The sequence below is a fragment of the Dermacentor variabilis genome, chromosome 6 (genome assembly GCF_050947875.1).
Source record: "Dermacentor variabilis isolate Ectoservices chromosome 6, ASM5094787v1, whole genome shotgun sequence".
NCBI classification, from domain to species: domain Eukaryota; kingdom Metazoa; phylum Arthropoda; class Arachnida; order Ixodida; family Ixodidae; genus Dermacentor; species Dermacentor variabilis.
The window spans coordinates 105,741,529-105,766,265 of NC_134573.1; the positions used below are offsets into that span (position 1 = coordinate 105,741,529).

A 24,737-nucleotide genomic window follows, 5' to 3' on the forward strand; every position below is an offset into this window, starting at 1 on the left:
AATCTGTTTTGCAGTAGCGCTTAACAGTGTTTCGCTGCATACCTGTGCCTCTTGTGATCCATTTGACATGAGAATTCACGCCTTTGATATTAGGGGACAGCACGTCAACGTAGAGGACCGCCGCCTGGGAGTTGATGATTGACGATATTGTGCTGTAAGAAAGGAATGGTGCAGTTTAGTCACTCAGCCGCGAAACGAAGCTGAGGCAGAAAAGTGAAATATATTTAAATGCGGCTTTGATGTATGGATACGACACAGTTAAGGCAACGGCTCTGAAGGGAACAGCGCAAAAGACAGGATAGACGAGTGGCATAAAAACACAGAGCGCCGACTTGCAACTAGTGCGCGCAAAGACGGACAAAGCAAATTTAAAACTGTATCTACGCAGTGTGCTCGTTTCATAACGTTAGAGCGCAAGCAGACAGGCCACCAAGCCGAGATGAGATGAGAGGACCGTGCGCATAAAGAAATTGCGACTTTGCCAGTTTAACAAAGTGAATGTACAAGAAGATAAGCTAGACAACGGCATTTCTCAATCAAACCAGGTAAAAGCACAAGCACGGCCGTTCGATAAAAACGCACAAGGTGTGGACACCGTGCGCGTGTGAGGGCAGAAGCGCTGTATCGAGTTGCGTCGCTATGGTTGCCGCGGGTTGAACTTGGCACTTAATAATAATAATAATAATATTTGGGGTTTTACGTGCCAAAACCACTTTCTGATTATGAGGCACACCGTAGTGGAGGACTCCGGAAATTTTGACCACCTGGGGTTCTTTAACGTGCACCTAAATATAAGCACACGGGTGTTTTCGCATTTCGCCCCCATCTAAATGCGGCCGCCGTGGCCGGGATTCGATCCCGCGACCTCGTGCTCAGCAGCCCAACCCCATGAACTTGGCACTTGAGGCCATGCTTCCGCCAATTACCGCGCACGCAACCAGGCGTCTAGATCAACTCACCGCGGCCGCGGCGTCACCAGTTGGTTTAACGCTCCCACTCTCGACTGCGATGCCGAATGGTCAGCGCATCCAGTAACTAGAGCCCACGGCGATGTCGCTCGATCCGACAATCAAACATTTAAGATAAATGAGCTCTTTATCGATAAAGCTTAGTGCTGGCGCGCTTACGGAAGTAGGGCCCCTCCTGTGTTATCGTGTGTACGCTTCTACAATTTCGCGCCTTCTTTGGTCTCTTGTGTCGCCTCGGGATTCGGCGCTTGTCGAATGCTGGCCGACAGCCGCGCGAGGCTACAAGAATGACCCGGCGCATAGCGCGTCCTGTGTGTGGAGGGCTAACATGTTCTCGGAGGCGTACGTTGAGGGACCGTGCCACGTCTGTCCTATACGTAGTTTCGGCCGCAGGACCACATAATTTCATGCACGACGCCAACCGCAGAGGCGACGAACTGCTGCGCGTGCTTCTTGTCGGAACCTTCGCGTTTCGGCTGGGTTTGGTTGTCTTTCCTGTACAACGCGCCTAGCTTGCTCGGTGCGGAAGAAGCAACGCGAACTCCAGCTCTTCCAGTAATTTTCTTTAGGCACTGGCTCATACGGTACATACTGGATAACTACGGTGGCCCTCGCCCGGCTTGCAGTCCTCGGTCCTGAGGCGACATAAAAGCGCCGCGCTTGCAACGATCAAAACGAGTGCCACGACGTGTCAGTTCTTAATAACATCAATGCGCATCACACATTTCCATTCACACAAAAGCGCTGCCCGTCAGTACTGTAAAATGCGCATGGCGACGCCGGCAATACGTCGCAAATATTTTCCATGCGTGCGGTTGACGCTTCTATAGCCATGCACCTTGCTCTTTTCGTGCTTCTTGGCTTTGTGCCAAGATGTAGATGCGTGCCAGGGCTGACGTAAGTTATGTACCCGCTTTTGAGAAGTAGCCGGTGCCAGACCGCGGCAAATGAAGAAAATGCCAAGATGGCCGCTCATTCTTATCACACTTGTATTTTATACAAAACATCACGGTGACAGCAACAGCAACGACAACGACGAAAATTAGCATGAATGCTTACGTAATGTGTAATGCAATAAATGTTTAAACGAGGTTATGAACAGAAGTGTTGCACTTCCTTGTCGGACAGTGCACGAAATTAATATTTTTTTAATTGGATTCCGAGGAGATGAAATAAAGAAATGAAGGTACGACGTTGCGAGTATTGCCATGGGTTTATTTTTGATGTCCTCTAATTGGTACTAATATGTGCATAAATAGTTCAAGACCAGTCACTCCTATTGGCCCGGATTGTTTGGAAGCATTTGGTTGAACAGTAAGGACAAGATACTTTCTTTTACTTATGATTGAAGCATGGACCAGTTGGTTAGGTTGACAGTTCAGTTGTCGAGAACGTGTGGCCCAAAAAAAATTACTAGAACTAATCGCAATGATGCTGTTCTCCTAATGTTCTAGACTTTAGACAAATGAAACGGGAATAGAAATTTAAATCACTAGAAAGCTCACAGACACGCATACGCACACACATCGAAAAACGGTTTGATTATAGATTCGATCTGTAGTTTTGTCTTACCTTGTTGCGGCACTTACAACGGCTGCGAGGAAAAGTCCAGTAAATCCCGGAATGTGCACGAGGAAGGCTTTCACATAATACGGTAAAATCTGTTGGGATAGGATTGGGATTTATTAGCTGCCGTGCGATAACATTTGGTCATGTTGAGCACAAACGAGACCCCACGAAGAAGCCAGGATAAATGCAACCAGATTTACTATAAGTTTGCTTTCTCATTGGTTCATGAAGAAACATATATAATGAAAACTGCTGGCATGCGCAAAAGCAACTAAAACATGAAGACAACCTACAACAATGAGCATACTCGCATAATAAGGACTGCATTTCTAGTCATTGATATTAGAGGAAATGTGGAGCGCTGCTAAAAGAGCAAGCGCAGTAATGTTACCGAGTCGGAATTAAGTGCGGCGCATTCTCTTTCAAGATCGCAGACTGGCTGCACTAAAAGCCTAAACTTCTACAAACTTTTATTTTTCTCACTCGAAATTAAATTTGTAAGTGAATTACCAGGATGTCGAAGAGGATTAAAAACTACGAGCACTTGGAGGCACGACTGCCAATTTTTTATTATTATTATTATTATTTTGTTAGCAAGCTCAGGTTGAGTATAGCAAGCTCGTTTGTGTTGTATAGCGCTGGGCACAACTATTGATAAGTATTGATAGATTCACCAGGTAAGGACGACTCAACGCAATCCTTGTCTGCCCGCACGAAACAAGGATTGCACTGTCATCCTTCTCTGGTGCATCTTTCCTTAATTGTCGGTATATTACTCCGCGCAATACAATACAAGTTGACAAGGCTGTCAGTCTAGGTGGGAAGTAAAAGAAGACTCACAAAAAATATTGTCGGCTAATAGTTTCCAAGTATGACGATAAGTGCACAAGCTTTCGTTTTTTGTCCGCATCAATAAAAAAATTCAATTTTTGCCTTCCAGAGCAACTCAGTTATGTGGCAGTGTTTGGGATAAATGACCTTATTTTGTATTACCTGTGGTTCTTCCTTCTAAATTTCTTTGTCTAAGTAGTATTTATGGCGACTGTTAGAAAAAAATACAATTTGGAATTAGTAAGTTCCCGCTGGAAGTACCCAGTCTGACTGCTGAATGACTCTGTAAATTAGTACAATACAGTGTATCCTAACCTATCTTATCCTATCACACTATTTGCACTCACTGTGTCCTTCATGCGCTCCTGTTCTCAGCGCTGCACATCATGAAAATATAGTTTTGAAGCCGACTTAAACGCTGCATTTTCTTGCATTGCAAACTTTATTTGGAATAATCAGAACAAATGAACTTGCCTGATCATAGCTATCGATAGCGCCGGACAACTTCGGGTCACAGCCCCAAAACCACACTATCAAGGCCACAGTGACAGCTAAATTGGTGGCATACACGGCAACAAGCATCAGTGATCCCATCAATACGGTTCTGAAAGGAAAAAAAAAGAAGGGAAAATATTTTATTGTACAGCTACTCGAATAAACACAGTAACACCGTGTGAAAATTGTGCCTCGATTACTAAGACCTAGAATACGGCGGAAATGTAGTCCGTGTGGTCGTTGTGGATGTGATTTTCTATTTTTTCTTTTTTTTATCTTATCGAATATCTTGATGTTTGACCTTGCAGTTATTTCTCCTGTAATTAGGCAATATCAGTCTGCCGGGACGAAGTGTTTTTCGTTCTGGTTTTGGTTTCGTTACACTTAAAAAATTCCGTTCTAGTTCTGCTCTAGGACAATAAAAAAAAGTTATTCATAACGATTAATAACGGTTTCCGTTCGCATGAAAAAATTTTCATTGCATACTAACGATAAGAACGTAGCGTTTCTTTTTCCCAATAAGCGAATTATGATTTGAGAGATCATGCTCAGTGCTTTGACTCAAGGTACTGAGCATGGTCTGAGAAGCAGCACGTCATCGAGGGCACTCGCCGAAATGAGAGACTGTTGTCACGATAAAACGAACTTAAACGAACATACACGAAGGATAAAGCTCGCATAAGAAAGCGTTGTACCCGTAGAAAACAAAACGATAAGCTCTTCAGCGCCGAAGCCCTGGGTTTTGCTACGACGCAGATCTGATAGAGCACCGAGCGACAGGCTTAGACTAGTGGAGCGCTCGGCCAGGTATCGCTCCCATCATACCTGCCAGAGATGCGTATTTATGCGGACCCCTGAGATACGCGCTACGTCTGACGTTGCATGAGGTCGGTTGTTTCGCATTGCCGGCTTTCCTCTTGAACCGAAAACCGATAAAAATATTTCGGTTTCACTCCAAAACGAAATAATGAATAAAGTCTCCGTTACGGTCTTCTTGAGGTCAAAAATATCGTTTCCTTTTTTTTTCGTTTTCGTTTATTCTGTTTCAACCCACTGCTCAATATATGTTACATAAAAAAAAAGGTTAGCTTAATTGTTAGCGGGTTTGCCTAAAAAAAGAAAAAAGAAAGTCCTGACCGCATTTGAAACGAGACTAACTTTCTGTGAAATATCGAATTCAATTTGCGGCGAGTTCACGCATTCCCATATAACACAGCAGAATCAACCTGTGAAATAGGAGCATGCGAAACCCTTGAAATTTGATATGAATTTGAAGGGACAGCCGTACCCGCCAAACAAGGTGGTAAAACACTTTGTTGCGAGAACTTTTTCTGTAGGAAGCACAACTTTTATTCTGACGATAGCCTGATTTTATTCTACCGTAAAGCCATGCTATAGTAACGCTTTCAAGCCTCTATTTCGTCTAACATATTCGAGTCACAAGAGTCACTCCTCAAGAGACAGGAACGGCGGAACTGAAAAAAAAACTCGAAAGGCTCAACACGTCGTTTGCCGCTAATTTACCTGTTTAGTACAAATATAACTCCAATAAGGTTTTCTTGCGACAGTCATAGCACCTTATGAGGCGTATCCATCTCGAAAGCACCCTCAGCCACACTTGTCGGTCGTTTGGACATACCTCTGGGCGCTGCCCAAAGTTCGTGAAGCCATGCACCTCTGGACAACAACTTGGTCCAAACCTACTCGGTAGATGGAAGCCGTAGTTGATGCTACAAATGCAGACCAGATGTTCTCATCGTGAGTGATGTCGAGCGCCACGCTGAAAAGAAATGACATTAGGGAACAGTTATTCATTTGATATGCGTGTCGCTTACAGCATATTAAGGCCCACCTTCCATTACATACACTGTGTTCCAAAACGTCGGCCCTAATGGGGGATACGCACTTGCAAACTGAGTGACTTGAGGATAAACGAGTGTGTCCTTGATTATTGGGAAATAGCCCGTGTGATACCTATATTAAAGCATGGTAAAACACTTTTTCGTCGTGAGTCTTTTGATACTGTGAATGTGATGAGATGTTTACGCGAGGTCAAATAGAAAGTAATTGACACTAGTCTGCAATGGTGGTGTGAGCACACAGAATGGCTTCCCGATCACATGACGGCACTGTAAAAGCCACAAAAGCCGCGTAAGCGTCGCAGGGAAGTCAGGCTATCCGTGGCAGTTTGTATTGTGCAGCGTCATGGAGACCGGCATGGTCACTTGAGAAATGTGCGCCATTTCGAGGAGTTCACTGTCCAGTACAAGAAGTACATCAAACAACAAGCGCACCGTGTATGCATAGCTGCATCGGCTACGGTGACACCAATTTTTTCTTATACAGACGCGGCGAAATGAAGGTGGTGCTCATGTACAGTGAATTTACCCGTTCGTTCAAGCAAACACTAATTTTGGCCGCTGCTTCTAGCAGGACGGCCTCCCTGCAACTGCGTAGTATGGGCGACTATCTGCGCTTTCGGCAGGATATCAAGAGGGCACCTGTAATAGAAGTATGTCCAGCAAAGTCATGCCCAGCAAATTTACTCGCAAGAAGGGCGAAGAAAGCTGATATATATATTTTTTTTTTGCCGGCAGCCTCGCTAGGCACTTCCCATCCAGCAAGGGCGAACCCCGCTGGCTGCACCATTACATCGCCACCGAGACTCTCAACGCGCACAGTGACGTCATCCCTCTCCTCCTCCATCGTGCGCCTCGACATCGCGCCTATTTCTCTGGTCAAGTGCCCGTAACTTCCCCTACTTTCCTTTTCACTGCGCCAACGAATTACCGGTGCTCATTTCAGCAGGCCGCGACCGACCGCTTTCTCAGGACTCCGCATTCGAGGCGATCCTGGGGCTGTTATCGAATTGACACTGCCCTTGGAGGTTCCTTTTCCATAGCCTGCCTTCATAAGTTTACAGATGCAAAGCAGTGTTTTCCTTTATTTTTCTACTTAATGTACCCCATATCGCTCATATGCCTGCAGCCTTGATCCTAGCACCTACGTTTAGACGTTATGTTACCCTATATTCTTCGTTTGATTTATTTTGCCGTTTACTTCTTTATACAGGCCAAACATGTCGCAAATACTGGCATCTTTTGTTAGGACTTTGTAGTAAAACATTACAGTATTGCGCGGGTAGGACGGCCGCATTATTATGCTTTCAGGGGAAAGAAGAGGCCGGCAGGTAAGCGGGAAGGTATGACATTGCAAAAGAAAAGAACAAAGTAGGCGTCGTTTAGCGGTGAGCCCTACTGCAGAGATTGCAAGGAAAATTTCGGACAAGAAACAAGAAACTCACTTCGCCACGTAAGTGCGAAGATCCAGTTCGTGCAGTGCCTGCGAGGCACCTCTAGAACTAGCAGAATCCACGATAATCTTCGCGATGACCGTTGTGGGCCCGAGTAGAATGAAGACTAGCTGCATGCAGTCCGTCCAAACAACGCCTCTCAATCCACCCTATGGTTGGTTTCCGGGAGAGGTGAAAGATAGGAAGAATGGCATATGAAACAACTGCAGCTTGAAAGGTACTTAACAGCCCATGCATCAAATGGGGCGGAGAACATGAACAACTCAGACAACGGCAAAGAGGTATATGAATACTATGGACGCGTTGATGAAGGTGCACCAACCAGCCATACAGAACGTTTACAAACTAACGATAATGAAAAATTGTGTGAAGGGACGCAAAAGGATTACTACAGTCACTGTTCTTGTCCCCGGCACTTTTGCCGCTCGTGGCTTTGCAGCTTTCAGTTGCATTGAAAGTGCACCAACGCGCTCAGCGCAATAATTGCAGTGCTGGCTCCCCAAGAGTGAAAGCATCTCCCCGTAAATTTTGGCTCCGCCGAAGTTATTTTTCCGGCCATTATTGTTACTGTATGAAAGGTAAAGAAACTTTAACGCTAAGGAAGTGGCAAATGACGAAGCGTGGATGGTGATAAACCATGGCGTGACGCTATTCCGTGGCAGATTTTGATCAGATAATCGAATTATATATGTTGAAAGACCTTGCTGGTGCGCTGCTGCAATAGTCAATGTAATTATTTAGCTGTATGTCGCGATCTTTATCTTGTGCTTACTTATAATGAAATGGTTTACTTCGTTCGTGTCACAGAAGCACCAATAAGAGCTTACTGTAAAAAATAAGTAAAATTAAGAGTATGCAAATGCAAACCATATTTTAGAATTAATATTAAGGCTTTTTGTGCGCAAACAAACAGGGACGAAGAATAGGGGCAACACAAAGACGAGCGCTTTCTAACAACTGGTTTTATTTTTGTAGAACTACCTGCTTAAATACCCACAGATCTGCGCGATCTAGTCAACAAAGCTCGCCTATAGCGCATATGATACCCGCAGATCTGCGCGATCAAGTGAAAAGAGCACGTCAATATTACATATAAAACTTGTGATAAAAAGACGTGGACAAAAGCCACCCGGTCAAACTAAAAACAGCAAGGTGCATAAAACAACCACTTACAATAAAATGCGTTAACGATGTGATGATAGAAGCGAATTTTCTTTATCTAACAATGAAACAGAAGGATGGCTGATGCATATTTCTTTTTGTTTTTCAATCCAGTGTGCTTCTACGATTTGCCTAGCGGTTTGATTCTTATGCCTGTACAAAATGTCTGTGCTAGTAAGACAAGGGGAGCAATCATGTTCTTGGCAATGCATTGCCAAATGCGTACTAGGGCGACCTTTCAGACTACCACAAGTGCTCCCTTAACCTCGTCTTAATGCATCTCGCAGTCTGCCCTACGTACACATGACCACACGTCATAGGAGTCTGATACACAACGTTCTTCGCGCAATCAACAAATTGGTTCTTGCGCGGATGTTTAACACTGCATTCTTTCTTTACATCATCCTTACTTTCGAACTTCTTTTTAACCTTAGAACACACACTACCTATTTTGTTTTTTGCCGAAAATACCACTTTTACTGCATAACTACCAGTCACCTTTTTAAGTCTGTGTGAAAGGCCGTGCACATACGGAATCACTGAAACCTTGGAAGCAACATCCTTCTGCCTTTGACCCGATGCGCACACCCCTTGCCTGTATATACGTTTCACCACAGAATCCCTACATGTGTATTCGCTAAATAAAAATGCAGAAGTTCAAGAAAGGATTCAATGGCCATGCCGCAAGTATTGCGGAATGACACCTCGTCATTCTCATTTGTCATGCAATCTTTAACACTGTACATTAGGGGCCCATGCTGTAAGGAATAGTAAAGATCTTGAACATCTATGCTGAATCCCCAGCTGCAGCTTGTACTATCTGATGCCAGACAATTCACAAGGCCTTCAGAGTTTTTCAATAAGTACGGATCCTGCACTTCTAGGGAATTCAACATTTTTTGCAGGAACTCCGCGACCAGAACTTGCCAACACCCTCGCTCGGACACAATCGGCCTAAACGGAATTAGCGGAAAACCGTTCATTAGCGGAAAACCGCTAATGAACTATGCCTCAAACCATTCCATGCCTTTGAAGAATGGGATAGTCATTTCGTGTTTCCGGTCAGCGTTGTTGAAGTCATGTCACCACACTGTAAAGATTTTATTTTTTGAGCAAGTTGATAGGTTGAGAAAGGCTGGGTACCCGCTCGCTGTGATGCTGGCGTCGAGCACTAGACTAATGAAAGAACTTACAAAGAATAAAGGACAATGCACAAAGAATCAAAGGCAGAAGGATGTAGCTTCCAATGTTTCAGTGATTCCGTATGTGCACGGCCTTTCACACAGACTTAAAAAGGTGGCTGGTAGTTATGCAGTAAAAGTGGTATTTTCGGCAAAAAACAAAATAGATAGTGTGTGTTCTAAGGTTAAAAAGAAGTTCGAAAGTAAGGATGATGTAAAGAAATAATGCAGTGTCAAACATCCGCGCAAGAACCAATTTGTTGATTGCGCGAAGAACGTTGTGTATCAGATTCCTATGACGTGTGGTCATGTGTACGTAGGGCAGACTGCGAGATGCATTAAGACGAGGTTAAGGGAGCACTTGTGGTAGTCTGAAAGGTCGCCCTAGTACGCATTTGGCAATGCATTGCCAAGAACATGATTGCTCCCCTTGTCTTACTAGCACAGACATTTTGTATAGGCATAAGAATCAAACCGCTAGGGAAATCGTGGAAGCACACTGGATTGAAAAACAAAAAGAAATATGCATCAGCCATCCTTCTGTTTCATTGTTAGATAAAGAAAATCCGCTTCTATCATCACATCTTTAACGCATTTTATTGTAAGTGGTTGTTTTATGCACCTTGCTGTTTTCAGTTTGACCGGGTGGCTTTTGTCCACGTCTTTTTATCGCAAGTGTTATATGTAATATTGACGTGCTCTTTTCACTTGATCGCGCAGATCTGCGGGTATCATATGCGCTATAGGCGTGCTTTGTTGACTAGATCGCGCAGATCTGGCGGTATTTAAGCAGGTAGTTCTTCAAAAATAAAACCAGTTGTTAGAAAGCACTCGTCCTTGTGTTGCCCCTATTCTTCGTCCCTGTTTGTTTGTGCACAAAAAGTGTTAAGATGAATCTGTTCCAACTAGGCCGACTCGCAGTTATAATATTAAGGGAAGCCTTCATGAAGCGGTTACATAATTATTATGCAATGTAATCAGATGCGTGTAAAATTACGCGGTTCTTTTTTTGAACTTATGCCACGAGTAATCTTGGTCAACTCTTATCTAACGCAGTGTTTCTGCTTGACCACTGCACCATTCTTACGCTATGCCGTTATACAAGCACCGATCCAGGTGGATGCATATTGTTAGAGGTGGACGCAGCGATGTCACTAGAACTAAGGTGATGTTTGATGCTTGTCGATGGAAGCATAGTGAGATGATGTGTTTGCACAGAGAAGTACGACACACGTTTGAATACATTTAGGGCCTCAATAGCCCCTGTATCACTGTGGCACATTCCAATATTCTGTTGGATCGGCCGAGAATGGGTACATACCCAGTTGCCCAAGAATGGTATAGGCCAAATATAGTGTGCTCTAAGAAAAAAATATATATATTGCGCTATTCTACTAAGTATTCTCTGTGCTTTAATCATACCTAAAAGAAACCGGCATCAGAGGTATGGGTTTTGTGTTATTGTTTATTGTTTTAATAGGCAGAACCGAGGTAATCTAGATGACACTATTTTGTGTGTGCTGTATACGAAACCACCAACTCCCATGGTGCTACCCGGCACAACAAGCCAATGAACGACAGGCGAAACTAGGGGAAAGAGAGATAGAAAGCTTTGCTCTGGTATTTCTACAGCGTGTCGATTTTTCAAGGTTAAAATTATGGCGCCGTTTCTGCACAAATAAAGGCAAACAGTTTCCACCCCAGCTTTCACGTTTCTTCTTCTGGCAATAGACTGAAATCAGAGCGTGCCTGAATGCACACCTCGCATTTGCACTTGTCCATCATCAAGAACATAAAACACCAACCGCTGTTTACTTCTCGCGTTGTCTATTCAGATCGTACTTACTCTTGCACTTTATACGTATATGTATATCTGGTACTGTAGACGGAAATAAACACAATTTCTTGCGGTGCACTACAAAAAGACGAATAAAGCGGAGTGCCATTTTATACAGAATTTTTTAAATCACTGCACTAGCTTGCTTTGCATTCGACAGGAAAGTCAAGGCTTACACTCAACGCACAATCGGCAGCTCCTAGGGTGTCATAACACAGAGCTAATACTTCTGACCACGCTAGTCTTACTTCGCTTTTTTTTTTGCTTTTGTTTTATTGAGGCGAAAATAAATATAGGAGGCTTTGTTTCCGTACGCTGCTGACGGCTACTCCTGTCCACTGGGTTATTAAATAACATAATTTAAGAAATTCTGCACCACATCACTTCAAGATAATGCCACGCGCCTACTATTCCTGAGATATTAAGTGACAGTTTGACAGGTCATGTTAGGATGATAGTATTGCGCTAGCTTTACGGTGCAGGAACACTCACCAGTGCCGTGTAGAGAGTTCCGCATACTCCGATTACGATGTTACACCAGATCAGGGGTGCTCCAAAAACTGAAATGAGAAGGAAAGCTCTCAAACGAAAGAACATTGCACGGGTATTATGCACTCGCTTTTCCCAGTCAGGAACATGCATTGCGTCGGCATCAAGAAAGCAGGAGACCTTAGTATTCGTCAAATTAACCGTCTACTATATAGACAATAACTGAGAAACAGATAGAGAACCAGATTGGAATAAAAAAGTAAGAAATAACCGTAAAATAGGGTCTTCTTGCGAATTACTAAGCGTCGAGTTAATAGAGAGGGGCGCAAGATGATAGGATGACAGTGATTACAAAGCTAGGAGAAAAAAATCTCATGAACATGGGTAATGAAAAAGGAAATAAAACCCCGAGCATTCCTAAGCCTCGATTATCGACTCCCCGTCGGAAGAACTACATTGTCAGCTTCATGACCTTACGAGCAGGGCATTTCGGCCTTAGGATCCAACATCAACACGCGTCAGGTTTTCGTTTTACTGTCATTCGCTGTCGCTTTTGCTAGTACAGCAGACGCTGGTAATGTGCATGATAAATGATCTGTGACAAGGTTTTGCTCACAGCTCGATTTACCCAAATTGCCTGTAAGATGAAGGAAATACCCCGTAACGGCCCAATGAGGGGACTAATATTATATTTTCAATAAAGTGTACGCACATTTTATCAGTAGTAATATTGTACTCCTCTCGTGTACGAGTCTTAGAACAGTTTATGCCTGTTGGTTCGTGCTTACTCGAGAAACTGCTTACTGTACAGGAATAACTTATGCTACCTTCATGACGTGACAAATTCCCTGGCTTAAACACACAACGAATGAGGACGCTTGTGTTTGTGGCGCTTTATGGGTTCTGCGGTAATGTATTTTTTTGCATAGCCATGCAAGACCGACTAAACCAACAGGTTTGCCTTCTAGTGCTTATAGTGTGAACACTTACTTGTGACAATGGTCAAGCTGGCTGCGTAGATGGACAGTGCGCCTATGCTTTGCTGAAAATAAAAAGGCAATAATCTTCAGACCTGTTTTTTAAGACTTAAATACATGTTCTAACAAGTGATTAGGAGTGCACCTGAAGAGTATAAGTGTTTCAATAGTAAGACAATAGAGAACGTTTAGAAGCCAATAGTATTCAAAAACAAGAATAAGGAAACGATAAGACGCTGCAGTGGGCCAGCTGGTTCTTCGACGTGATTGAATATTAAGCGGCCACTTCAATTTAACGTGAAGAACAGAGACACACCACTCGCAAGTAACCTGTGTGTTCGAGACTGTGTGTAGGAGCTTTGGGTGAACAGAAATTTAGCGTAAGCTGGCGGTCGCACTTAACGGAAGCAACACGAAATTTCAAGGTAATATTTTCATGATATTGATGGTTTCGGCAGAGTTAACGTGAATTCTGAGTGGTAGTGCATAAGGCTATACCATGTCTCTTCTTGGGTATAGAGTGATGCGACTGGCAAAGTGCGGCGATTGAGCCAGTATTTAGAAGAATAAAACGGCCGATGTTGATGGTGATGGCCGCATTTTAGCCCGCAGTGTCCCTGTGCGCGCAATTGTATCTATTTTATTGCCCCGGTGCTGACTTACAATGGTAGCGCAGTTAAATTCACATGTTTTGAAGCCACTCGGCGGAACACAATTTGTTGTGGTTTAAGTGTTTTGATGTTTATTGGAGGCGTAACTACGATCTCTCGGCTCCCTGCACTTCCGACCAGAGAAATGTTTCTGGACACCTACGTGCGTGGGATGACGGCTTCTCTGGCAGGAACAACAACAGCTTTAAAACTTTTAAAATAATAATAATATTTGTGGTTTTACGTGCCAAAACCACTTTCTGATTATGAGGCACGCCGTAGTGGAGGACTCCGGAAATTTTGACCACCTGGGGTTCTTTAACGTGCACCTAAATCTAAGCACACGGGTGTTTTCGCATTTCGCCCCCATCGACATGCGGCCGCCGTGGCCGGGATTCGATCCCGCGACCTCGTGCTCAGCATTTAAAACTTTTAGCGAAGGATATATGTATACGCACATGTTCCATGTACCCAATAATACATGTACACATACACAGGTATAACTGAAGTGAGGTAGGAAAGCAAATGGTGACGCCATTGTCAATATATAGCATTGTATAACTTCTTTTTTGCTCCTTTTTTTGTTATTATGTAACAACGTCCCCCATACGCAGTATTCCTTCTAGAGCCTGAGAGGTAGATGAATGAGTAAATATATTAGCGTGAATGCCGCCCAATTACGTCACCAACTCAGAATTTTGAGCTTAAGTTTCCTTGATAGAAAGTAACAAGCTGGGTTGATGAAGGCGCGTAATAAATATTAGAGCGGTAATATGAAACACGTGAACGTAAATTACACACAGAAGCCACAAAAACCTGAAACAAAGGCTTTTCGGTCACATGAATTGTATTGCTGTTGAGAACAGAATGAGTATTGTCGTTGATTAATCCCGTTTGAGGACACGTGGCCAACTCTGAGGCATTTGTTTCCTCTCTAAATATATGCATGCAGCTCAGGTGTCTTCATGGAAACGGGAAACGGGAGCGAACAAACCAAGGGTTGCATGTGCCCCAGTTGAACTTGCGCTATGACAGAACCACTTTAGGGGGTCACCAGATGACATTTGGTGCTCTTAGGTGCTTTTACGAAACTCCGAAATCTTACACAGCCTTTTTCTGTGTGCACAATGTTCTTGCGCTAACCCTTACGTTAACAAATCTCCATGGAATCCCACTAATCACTCTGTTGAGCCTAAGCTGGCCTCACACAGGAAAAGTTATCGATAAATAGAGGTTTCATTGAACATAAATTATAACCGGTTAGCCGGAAAAGTGTGCCTCTATCGTAATACTTCTTATCGAGGTAAGGCGAACAAACAGGAAAAGAGAGAGGTAAATGATACATGAGGATGTGATAGGACAATGAACTATGTAGTTACACATTGTTTAATAAGCAGTATTGGTAGCGTATATTGTAAAGTAATTTACACACTTAGGAGTAAATAAGGGTTTACGATGGCCGATAACTCACCCCTAGCAGATTTCTTTTCATAGATGTAAGGGTGTGATAAATTTCGATATGAGTTGTATGAAAAGCACTGCCGAAAGGACCTTTTCTGCGAAAAGTTTCAAAGGATATGCATTTTTACAGTGGGGCTGTTAGAAGCCCGCTGGGTTTCTCTTGTGCGCAGCATCTTCGAGCTGGGGGAGAGACAACTGAGAGATAGTGAAAGCAGAGTATACAAAGAGCATAGCACCGCATTGCGACGCGGCGAGGGTGGATAAAGCCTAGCGGGGGTCAAGAATGTTCTTGACGAAGACGGCTATCTCTCGCGGAATATATAGGCTCATTCGTCAGCGCTTTTCATTCCACTCATATCGACACATAGCCGCTACGATCTCGAATCGAATGCGAGAGCGGATTGCGAACAAAAAAGCAATCTGCGTAGACATTGACGGCATATCGCGACCCCTTTGCCAAAACCAACAGCTGCGGCTTATGAGAGACACATGTGGAAGGGCAAAGGGGTGGCGATATCGCACCTGTGCGCTGTATATTTCGAGGGATCTGAGCAAACCTAATCTAGAGCTTTGTATTTTGGATGTAGCTTTACGGAAATATTTAGATCGCAGGCTTTGTGATGAGATAATGAGGGCATATGGTGGCACAACGGCATGTTTTATGGAAGCGGCGAAGATCCTACGAAGCTCTACATTTCTTTGTGCCGCTGTTCTATCTCGTTTCAACCGGCTTTTATGCTTTTTCAGCTTCGGCGCCCCCTTTAAACTTGCACGATATTTTTTTTTCAACCTTTGTTTTGTTTTGATATTACATCTTAACAAAAAAAAGAAAAGAGGCGGTCAATCGATCGTCTTCGCGACTACGGCATGGATCAACGACGTGCCACCGGCTTAAATCGGCGGAACGCAATTTTCAGTGTCACCTCTTTGTAGGCGCTTACAGTCCCACGTGTGTAAAATCATGTAAGAGCTTGAAGAGGGCAGGGAAATCAAGACACGATGAAGCCCGTCATCTTTCTAACAGTCACCTCAGGCCAGTGAGAGAGAGAGAGAGAGAGAGAGAGAGAGAGAGAGAGAGCAGTGGTTCGGGAACGACTGATGGTCAATTCGTTTACTCGAATACTTGGAATTATTTTTAAAAAAATAAATTATGGAGTTTTACGTGCCAAAACCACTTTCTGATTATGAGGCACTCCGTAGTGGGGGACTCCGGAAATTTTGACCACCTGCGATTCTTTAACGTGCACCTAAACCTAAGTACATAGGTGTTTTCGCATTTCACCCCCACCGAAATGCGGCCGCCGTGGAATTATATTAAATATGTGCCGGAAGGACGTCCCGTCTTTGGCTCAGCACGTATTCTCCGACCCACAGATTGAACGTACTCGGTGTTCATCACCTCGATTTATCATGCTTGGGGAGCACGAATTGATACGAACAATTTAATACCATGTACACATTCCTATGCCGTGATCCACGTGCAAGCTATGGTAATGTGACTTGAACAGCACAGAAACATGTGTAACATAAGAAAAGGAACAGAATAACATAAATTATAGTAGTCGGTATGTAATAAACATAGAAAATTGGCCTCGTAGCGATCGTCTAATTACCGCTCTTGCAAAATTATTATCCCAAATTATTGTCATGATGCAGGGTCTCCCGGCCCACCTTGACGAGATTGAGGGGCCTTCATCACTCCTTATATGTAGACGACATCTCCTTGTGTATCGACAAGGGTAGTGACGGTCAGATAGAATGTACCTTACAAGCGGCGGTCTCCACCATCTCCACTCAAATCGGAGCTGCTCTTCAACCGCCAAAGCCACCGGCCCAAGCGTATACCGGCCAGTCGCGCCAATGTGAGGAAGTACTCCTGTACACGGAAAACGGCTCCTGTATTCCCGGAGTCCAGAAGATACGCATCCTCAGAATGTATCTAGCAGCCAACGGGTCAAATGCAGAAGCTATCCGCAAGATCCAAGGCAAGGTTACAGCGGCTACCCGCCTGATCAAACGCATTACAAACAAGGACACGGGCACGAAGGAGGACAGAGTCATGCGCCTGATACACTCCTTCGCAATCAGTCACATTACTTATGTGGCTGCATTCCACAACTGGAATGTCACCGAAAGGGAGGAACTAGCAACCTTATAAGCAAGAGTTACAATATCGCCCTTGGCCCACCCGAGTCCACGAGCACTGCTCGTCTGCTACAGCGGGGGTATACAACACGCTTAAGGAAATCGTGGGTGCGCAAAGAGCCTCGCAACTCGAACGGATGTCCCTGACAGCCACGGGTCGGTACATCCTGCAACAACTCGGCTTCAATTAGCACGCCTAACAAGGTCAGAAACAGGTCATCCCACACGACATCAACGGCACGCTGATCGCCGCCCGTATCCCTCGAAACATGCGTCGCGAACATAATGGGGGCCGATGGCAGGCCCGTGTCAAGGCACTGCAGCGCTGCTGTGGTTCACGGTGGTGCTTTGGTACACCAGTTCACTGTTCTAGTCGTAAACGTTCACTCTGGGCTTACGCACGCGCGTAGTGTGAACAAGGAATACGCAGAAACAGTGAAAGTGTTTGCAATTGCGCTTGCGCTCACCGACCCCCTCTGCGAGGTAGTTCTTAGCGACTCACAATACGCAGTTTATAACTACGCGCGGTGGCGCATTTCCTCTGAAGCTCGCCAGATCCTAAGGAAAGCTGGTCGACAGCACTTCGAGAGCACCGAAATCACGTGGTTCCGAGCGCGCGTCGCCTCCCCCACCGACGAGAGTCCCCCTAACTAGAACGAGGTAGCACACCGGTCTGCGCGAGAAATGACCCGCCGCGCAGAGTCTGAGACCCCTTCCTCGAGGTCGGGCCTCCTCGTGTGAAACACACGAGAACGCTTGGTCAGATACAATGACATCACCAAGCACTACCAAATAGGCAAATCGGTTATTGCCCCTACGTCACCCTAAGTTGAAACATCGCCAGGCAGACGCCTGGTGACAGCTATATACACACACACACATGTCTGGCGATAGCTGCAGACACACACTTTCGCCAGTCTGGTGTGACTGCGGCGCATTTTACCCGCGCAATACCCGAGTGCTCTATGCAAGCTATGTCAGGCAACTATAGCAACTCTCTCACACACGTTGTGAGAGTGTCCTATCATAGCGGTTAAAATGGCAGTAGCTCCGGAGGCTCTTGTGTCGAAGTGGGCCGCCGCTCTGCGCAGCTTCAACCTTAAGACTCAAGAGTGGGCAGTCCAGTGGGCCTGACAGACGGCGACGAGGCAAGGCCTCGAAGTTACCTCATGGGGGACCTGAGCCCGGGTCGTTAAACTTCAGCGGATTTTCTATAAAGTTGCTTAATAATAATAATATTTGGGGTTTTACGTGCCAAAACCACTTTCTGATTATGAGGCATGCCGTAGTGGAGGACTCCGGAAATTTTGACCACCTGGGGTTCTTTAACGTGCACCTAAATCTAAGCACACGGGTGTTTTCGCATTTCGCCCCCATCGAAATGCGGCCGCCGTGGCCGGGATTCGATCCCGCGACCTCGTGCTCAGCAGCCCAACACCATAGCCACTGAGCACTATAATGTTGCTTCCATCCATGCACGCTGACATGTAATTTTCATTCACCGTTGATTAACACGCCCGTTATTGCGCTGAAAAGCATAATTAGGCCTGAGATATACGCGACTCTAACATGCACGTGCGTGCACGCATGCAGACACACACACATACACACACATAGACACTGACACACGCGCGAACGCACTCCGCACACAAACACGCATGAGCTGACAAAAGTCTTCTTTCCGATGGTATTGTTCTTGATTAATTATTGTAGATAAATGGGAAAGGAGGCTCAGTGTACGTGCTTAGTTGGCCTTTTTTTTTTTATTCGCCTTCTTTGTTCTGACGCAAATGATATTACTTTATCGCATGTACGACAATTCTCCCACGAATCACTGGTGATAGAACGAGATTGCTGTGGAACGATGCTCCGATTGATTTCGAAGGGCATTTGTCGGGAGGGAAAGCAAAGGAAAACTAGCTGGAAGGGCCAGTGACATTGCCACAAAAAAGGATCGCTATCAGCGGCGGAACCGTCGTACAGTGCCGCTTACGCCGCACGTGTCCCGTCTGAAATGAGTTGCCCGAGGCAAGTGGGAAAGACGTGAAGCAGGTGATAGCCGCTCAGACATGAAATGAGTCTATGAAACCAAAGATATATATATATATATATATATATATATATATATATATATATATATATATATATGGAGGACGAGTCGGCAAATATTAGGGAACTCGGAGTGGCATATCAAAACATCTGATTGTTTCTGTCGCTACATTATCAACTGCTTCCGCAAGAAAATGAACCAGGTTGACATATAAGGTCACGCCAAACAATCGCGGACGCTTTATAGACGACATTAGAAAGGACATCGTGTCAGGCAGCGTTTCGACGTACGGCGTGTTTGTGACGGGTGTTTTCTGCTCGAAGGTTATTTGCGCTGTCTGGGTTTTCTTTTTTTTTTTTGATAAGCGCTTGAAGGCCGAACTACAGCGCAGCACGTGCGTACGTTCGCTTCAACGTGTTCATTGACATTTTCTTATACTTCTATCGATTGGAAACTATTAGGCGCACTGAAATACAGTGAAATATTTCTTCAAGTATAATTCTATTGATCGAATTATGTCCAAAATGGAATTTTGTGCCACCGTTGTTTGCTTACGCGAATGATATAGTATCTATATGACTATGGTATTGGTTGCGGCACTCATGCTACAAAAATAGAAGTTTTCCTATATGCATGAGCAGTGAAAAAAAAAATTCGGAAAAGCTTCTTTTTATGAAGATTTCCTTTGGACATGCGTCTTTTGTGCTTTTCTGAGTGAAGTTCATAGCCGCCCTATACTGGAAAGATGTTTAGAGTCATTGGTTGTGTTATTCGTAAAACCCTCTCAGTCGCGAAGAAGACAAAGAATTAGCGCAAATTTCATTGAGACGTACTGACAGACATTCACGTTGCAGACTCAGACACCAAGGAACAAACTTGAAGTTAATACGCAACGCCCACCGTTATATGCTGATACCGGTGCTGACACACAGGCAGATAGACAGCTTCATTAAGGTAATGTCTATCTGATAGCAGTTCTGATAGTTGCAACCAACATTTTCTTCTCGCGTGTTTTATTAGAAGCACACGAGGCTGAGTGCTGTGCGGAAAAGTTGAGAAACCTGGGGGCACAGAACTATAATGCTTGCTTCGTTGGGCCCGTATTTTAACAATCTTGAAAAGCACGTCTCACTCTGCTCCAGAGGTTGCTCAAGATGACTGTAACGTAAGCCAGAACCGGTGGTACACGAATACGCAGCATGCTGGTCAAATATTTTATTTCTCTTACCGTCAGAAACAGGTAGCTTCCGCAGGCCGTTAACGATATCGCCGAGTTGAAGCGCAGGCGAATGTACTGAAACAGAAAAGTGCATTTGAATTACCCTCCACGCACCCGTTCATGTGTTAAGCGAACGCCAAGGAAGTACCTTTCATATTCACCCAGTAACAAATTCTGCATTTGTAAAGTGAAAATTCCCACAAGTTGTTTCTTCTGAGACTCTAACACGACCAGATAGAGTAAGTCTGCTTTATTTCTTCTTATCTCTACTGCTTGTCCACTTCACTTCTCAACTCCCCTAAACCTCTACCCTTTGGGCTAATCAGCTAATAGAAATTGATTATCATATTTAGTGTCCCTTCAAGAAGCAGAAAAAAGGCGCACGAGAGGTGTTTCGGCAGAAATATAACTCAATTTTCTTTAATGCAGTTGCTTCCCTCTCTAAAGCCGTGTGGTAACAATTTTCGCGTTTCTAAGGACATGAAACTGTACCAAAATACTTATTTCACACAATTGCACTAATTTTCTTTCAATTACGCATGTTCTACTTGTTCTTCAGCGACAATATTTCCTGAAAGCACAGACTTCTCATTGACCTGAAATGGCAACGTCTTGGCATCTCTGAACATCCAAAACATTCCGTATCCGCGTGGTGCCGAGTGCCGTCTAAACGTAGTGGCGAGGAGGTGCCCTTACAGACGACGTGAATGTATTGTCTCTTTAGCCAAGGGGTTGGATTCTCTAGAGAGACAGTAAACTTGCTTGATTTAAAACGTGTTACAAAATATCTAGAATGTTCTTATTTTCCATCTTCCGCCCATTATTTGTTTTTATTTCTTATATTATTATTATTATTATTATTATTATTATTATTATTATTATTATTATTATTATTATTATTATTATTATTATTATTATTATTATTATTATTATTTTGCTGTGCTCAAATGAAAAACAACCTCGATGGGATTGGTATACTGGAGCACACGGGCAACTGCAAGCAACTATAATAAAAAAGCAAGCACAGAAACATAGGTGATGTCTACAGAGGAAATTTTACGGGGTGTTTGGCTGTTAAAGGGAACACATGAGTGAATAGAGCACAGCACGTGTTGATATAATTTTTTTTTTGCTAGCAAGTGCGGAAATGACCGCCTTCGCATAGTACAACATGTGGTTGGTAATGATGTCAGCTTTCTACTATAGCGGACTTTCCAGCTGTAGTGTAGGAAAAGTGACAGGCGCAAATCGGGGCGTGTTCTGTTTAAAAGTTAACGGCACTTTACGTACGCAAAAGGGTAAAAGCCACCTCGAAGGAACACAGAATATCAACCATAAATCAATAAATAAATACTATAGGACATCACGCTCGGTAAACGTATCACCAACTGCATCCCTGCACGCTACATGCTCTTCAGGCTGTCCTAAAATACGACACAACTTGCCACGCGATTAGGAGCAATGACCGAGCGTTGTATCACATAAAATAGGTCATCAACCACTCAGTTATCGGACATTTACTTTTTCCAGAGAAGCGAGGACCGTTAACGAGAGGCAATGCGGTATTTGTCTTTTTTTTTTCTTATGCCACAACCTACAAAGGGAACGTAACGTCCGTTTTCGTAGAACCGACACTTGGCCGAAGGACGCTATATATCATACCTCAACGAAGACAGGGAAAGCAAACGGGCCTGTCACACAAGTGTTAGTTTCTCGACCACTTTGCAGAAGTATGCACTCTTCATCTCGTTCTATGTAGGTTCCAGCTATAAGCGGCAAATGTACAGCAAACGCGTTTACTTAGCCAAATAGAATAGCTCTCCACATGAATTCAGATAATTTATGGAGCAGCGCTTTATATGTTTCAACGTCTTTTCAAATGTGCACAACAGCAAATATGCCGAAACGTGGTCCAGTGAAACGGCTACAGTTATACGCGAAAGCCTTCCCCGTGCCCATATCCGGAACATTTTGTCCACCCACCTGTACCCGAAATTAGACTTATGTGATGAGATCGTCCCACGTAGTTAAGTATCCGCATCAAGTCCTGCATACCCTGCTTCTGAAAAGGCCAGAGCGCCCACCTTCAAGAGCTTCACCCGACGCCACAGCACTGACAACAACATGCGAAAGGTCCCATTCTGCTGTAAATGAAATCTTCTACTGGGTACGCTTTGCAGAGTTGCCTGTATGTACATGTATGAAAGGAAACAGGCTGTTGGAAGAACTGTTCTCTTTCTGGAAAAGGCACACACAGAAATACGGCGCAGATTCTGAGAAATAAGCGCGTAATACCTTTAGCTCGTCACAGATACAATGACTATGCCGGTACATGGCCCGTAAGCAAGCCGTCTTTGTTCCTTTATGGCAGTTTTTTTATTTTGCAATGCCGAATTATTAAGGAAGCGAAGTAATTAGCACTGATAATATGTCGCTTTCTCAGTAGACAGAAGAGAGAATCCCCGCGGACACACACGTAGACTATCCTATTCCTGAGCTACCTGTGGCGGATGTGAATACGTAAACGCCTGGATATAACACTTTGGCGCATTTTGAAGATTAGTGGCTGAGATACAAAGTGACTCTGATATTGAAACGGTGCTCTCTACTGGAAAGCCCTAAGGTTTTGTTTCACAGGAAAGATTGTTTGAAGTCAGCCGCTTCCAAACAAACTGAATTTTGATAATTATCAGTCCACCATATTGTACTGTCGTTGCTTTTTGTTTTTTGATAGTACCTCCAGTGAGGGTAGCCCATCTTTGCCGAACAGGGACAATATAAATTAAGATTGAAATGACATTAAATTACGTCTCCTCCGGTAGAAGCAAAATCCATACTACAAGGAGCGCAATCATCGGGGATCAACATCGTGCAGCTAAACGTAAAAAAATATACAAGAATGACATAAAATATAAAAATCACCACCACTACAAATAAATCAATTAATAAAGTAGCTATTCATAAAGTGCCTGGTGGACGTGTGTTTTCTGCACCTCGCCCACACCGAAACGTTCAAATATCGTATGCTTTTCTAACAGTAAAAAATTTTTGGCATCCTCGTATTCACACCGTTACCAAACTTGTGTCATTACAATGCAATCGTATAGCGATGTTCAATAAAAGCGCAAAGGAGCATTGGGAGCAAACAAGCAGTTATTTGCATATTCAGGACTCATTGCTGGTGCACGTGATGGTGGTTTAGCCGTAAAAGTCTCGGCCCTTGAGCGACCTCATTGATTGCACTGCGCAACTTCTCGGATTCAGGTCTGCCTTAATGTTGATCGCGGGCTAATTTTATGCTGATCGTGCCCAATTAGAGATTTCAAGCGTCGAAAACTATTTGAAAAATATTCAAATTATGAAAAGTGAATATTCGATTCGAAGACCTAATTGATTAGGCCAATATTCGATTTGTTATTCGAAAGTTTTAATTGTTCGCACACCCCTACATATTACGCCATAGGCGACAGAGAATATCCCCTTTAGTCGCGTATGATGATATACGCTGTTAACAAATGAGCGAAAGTTACACACCTTTATTTCAAGGTGCTGTGGACACCACTAAACAAAATTAAAGATTTTAGAAAGATCCATCGCGCATTTTTTAATAAGTCTATTATTGTAATTACTAGGTAATTAAATTGCTATTTTCGTGCAGTCAGTCGTGTCGCGTTTTTTTTTATTTAGTAACCTTTGAATAACTGTTGCAACCACATGTATACGTTAATTATTGGTCAGGTAAAAAGACAACAGACATGTTCGACCTTGCACAATCGCAACCCAAATTCCAGCAAAGTTGTTCCTTTCAGTTAGCTACAATAACAGATTCAGTTGCTTGTATTCAAATCCCACCAATTAAAACGTTGCTTCTTTATAACTTTTCCGTTTCCCCATAGTGCGTTCGGACAGTTCTTTTTTTTTAATTTTTGCAAAGGCAATAATTCATCCACACACATTTCACATGGTGAGAGCACTGGCCAATACGTTCCTTAATTTTCACAAGGTGTGATGCTAGTATTATTTGTAGTTCTCCCAGGTCAGGAGGCTGCATTCAGTGTTGTTCTTAACACACACACTCCGTACATTCCGTAAAGCTTGCGCGGTTAATTAATTAGTAAGGCCGTGATTTGTCCTCGCGCTTTAACTTCGTCCACATATTTTCCAAAATCTGCCCTTCATCGAAACAAATATAAACAAGTTCCCTTCCTAGCTCACGCAGACCACCGGGGAAACGTACTACGAACCTCGCATAATGCATAAAAAAGAGAAGATGAGAGTTAGTAAATATCTGCAACACATCTAATCAAGCCAAGAATACTGGACCTAACAAGACCCCCTTTGCACGAGACGTAGGTTTGGTGTAACGTAAAATTGTGTCGGAACATTAGTAA

General features: G+C 43.8%; 1 protein-coding gene across 1 annotated transcript in view; it reads right to left on the minus strand.

The window, feature by feature from the left end:
* Positions 1-24,737, minus strand: part of LOC142586249 (sodium-coupled monocarboxylate transporter 2-like) — a 60,044-nt gene that overhangs the window by 19,541 nt on the left and 15,766 nt on the right. Inside the window, exons 2-9 of the mRNA XM_075697498.1 lie at positions 20,356-20,421; positions 12,835-12,886; positions 11,848-11,915; positions 7,168-7,325; positions 5,503-5,643; positions 3,843-3,972; positions 2,541-2,629; positions 43-152 (exon numbers count right to left, since the gene is read on the minus strand). Of these exons, the coding sequence (XP_075553613.1) occupies positions 43-152; positions 2,541-2,629; positions 3,843-3,972; positions 5,503-5,643; positions 7,168-7,325; positions 11,848-11,915; positions 12,835-12,886; positions 20,356-20,421 (814 nt within the window). The remainder of the gene's footprint in view (positions 1-42; positions 153-2,540; positions 2,630-3,842; positions 3,973-5,502; positions 5,644-7,167; positions 7,326-11,847; positions 11,916-12,834; positions 12,887-20,355; positions 20,422-24,737) is intronic.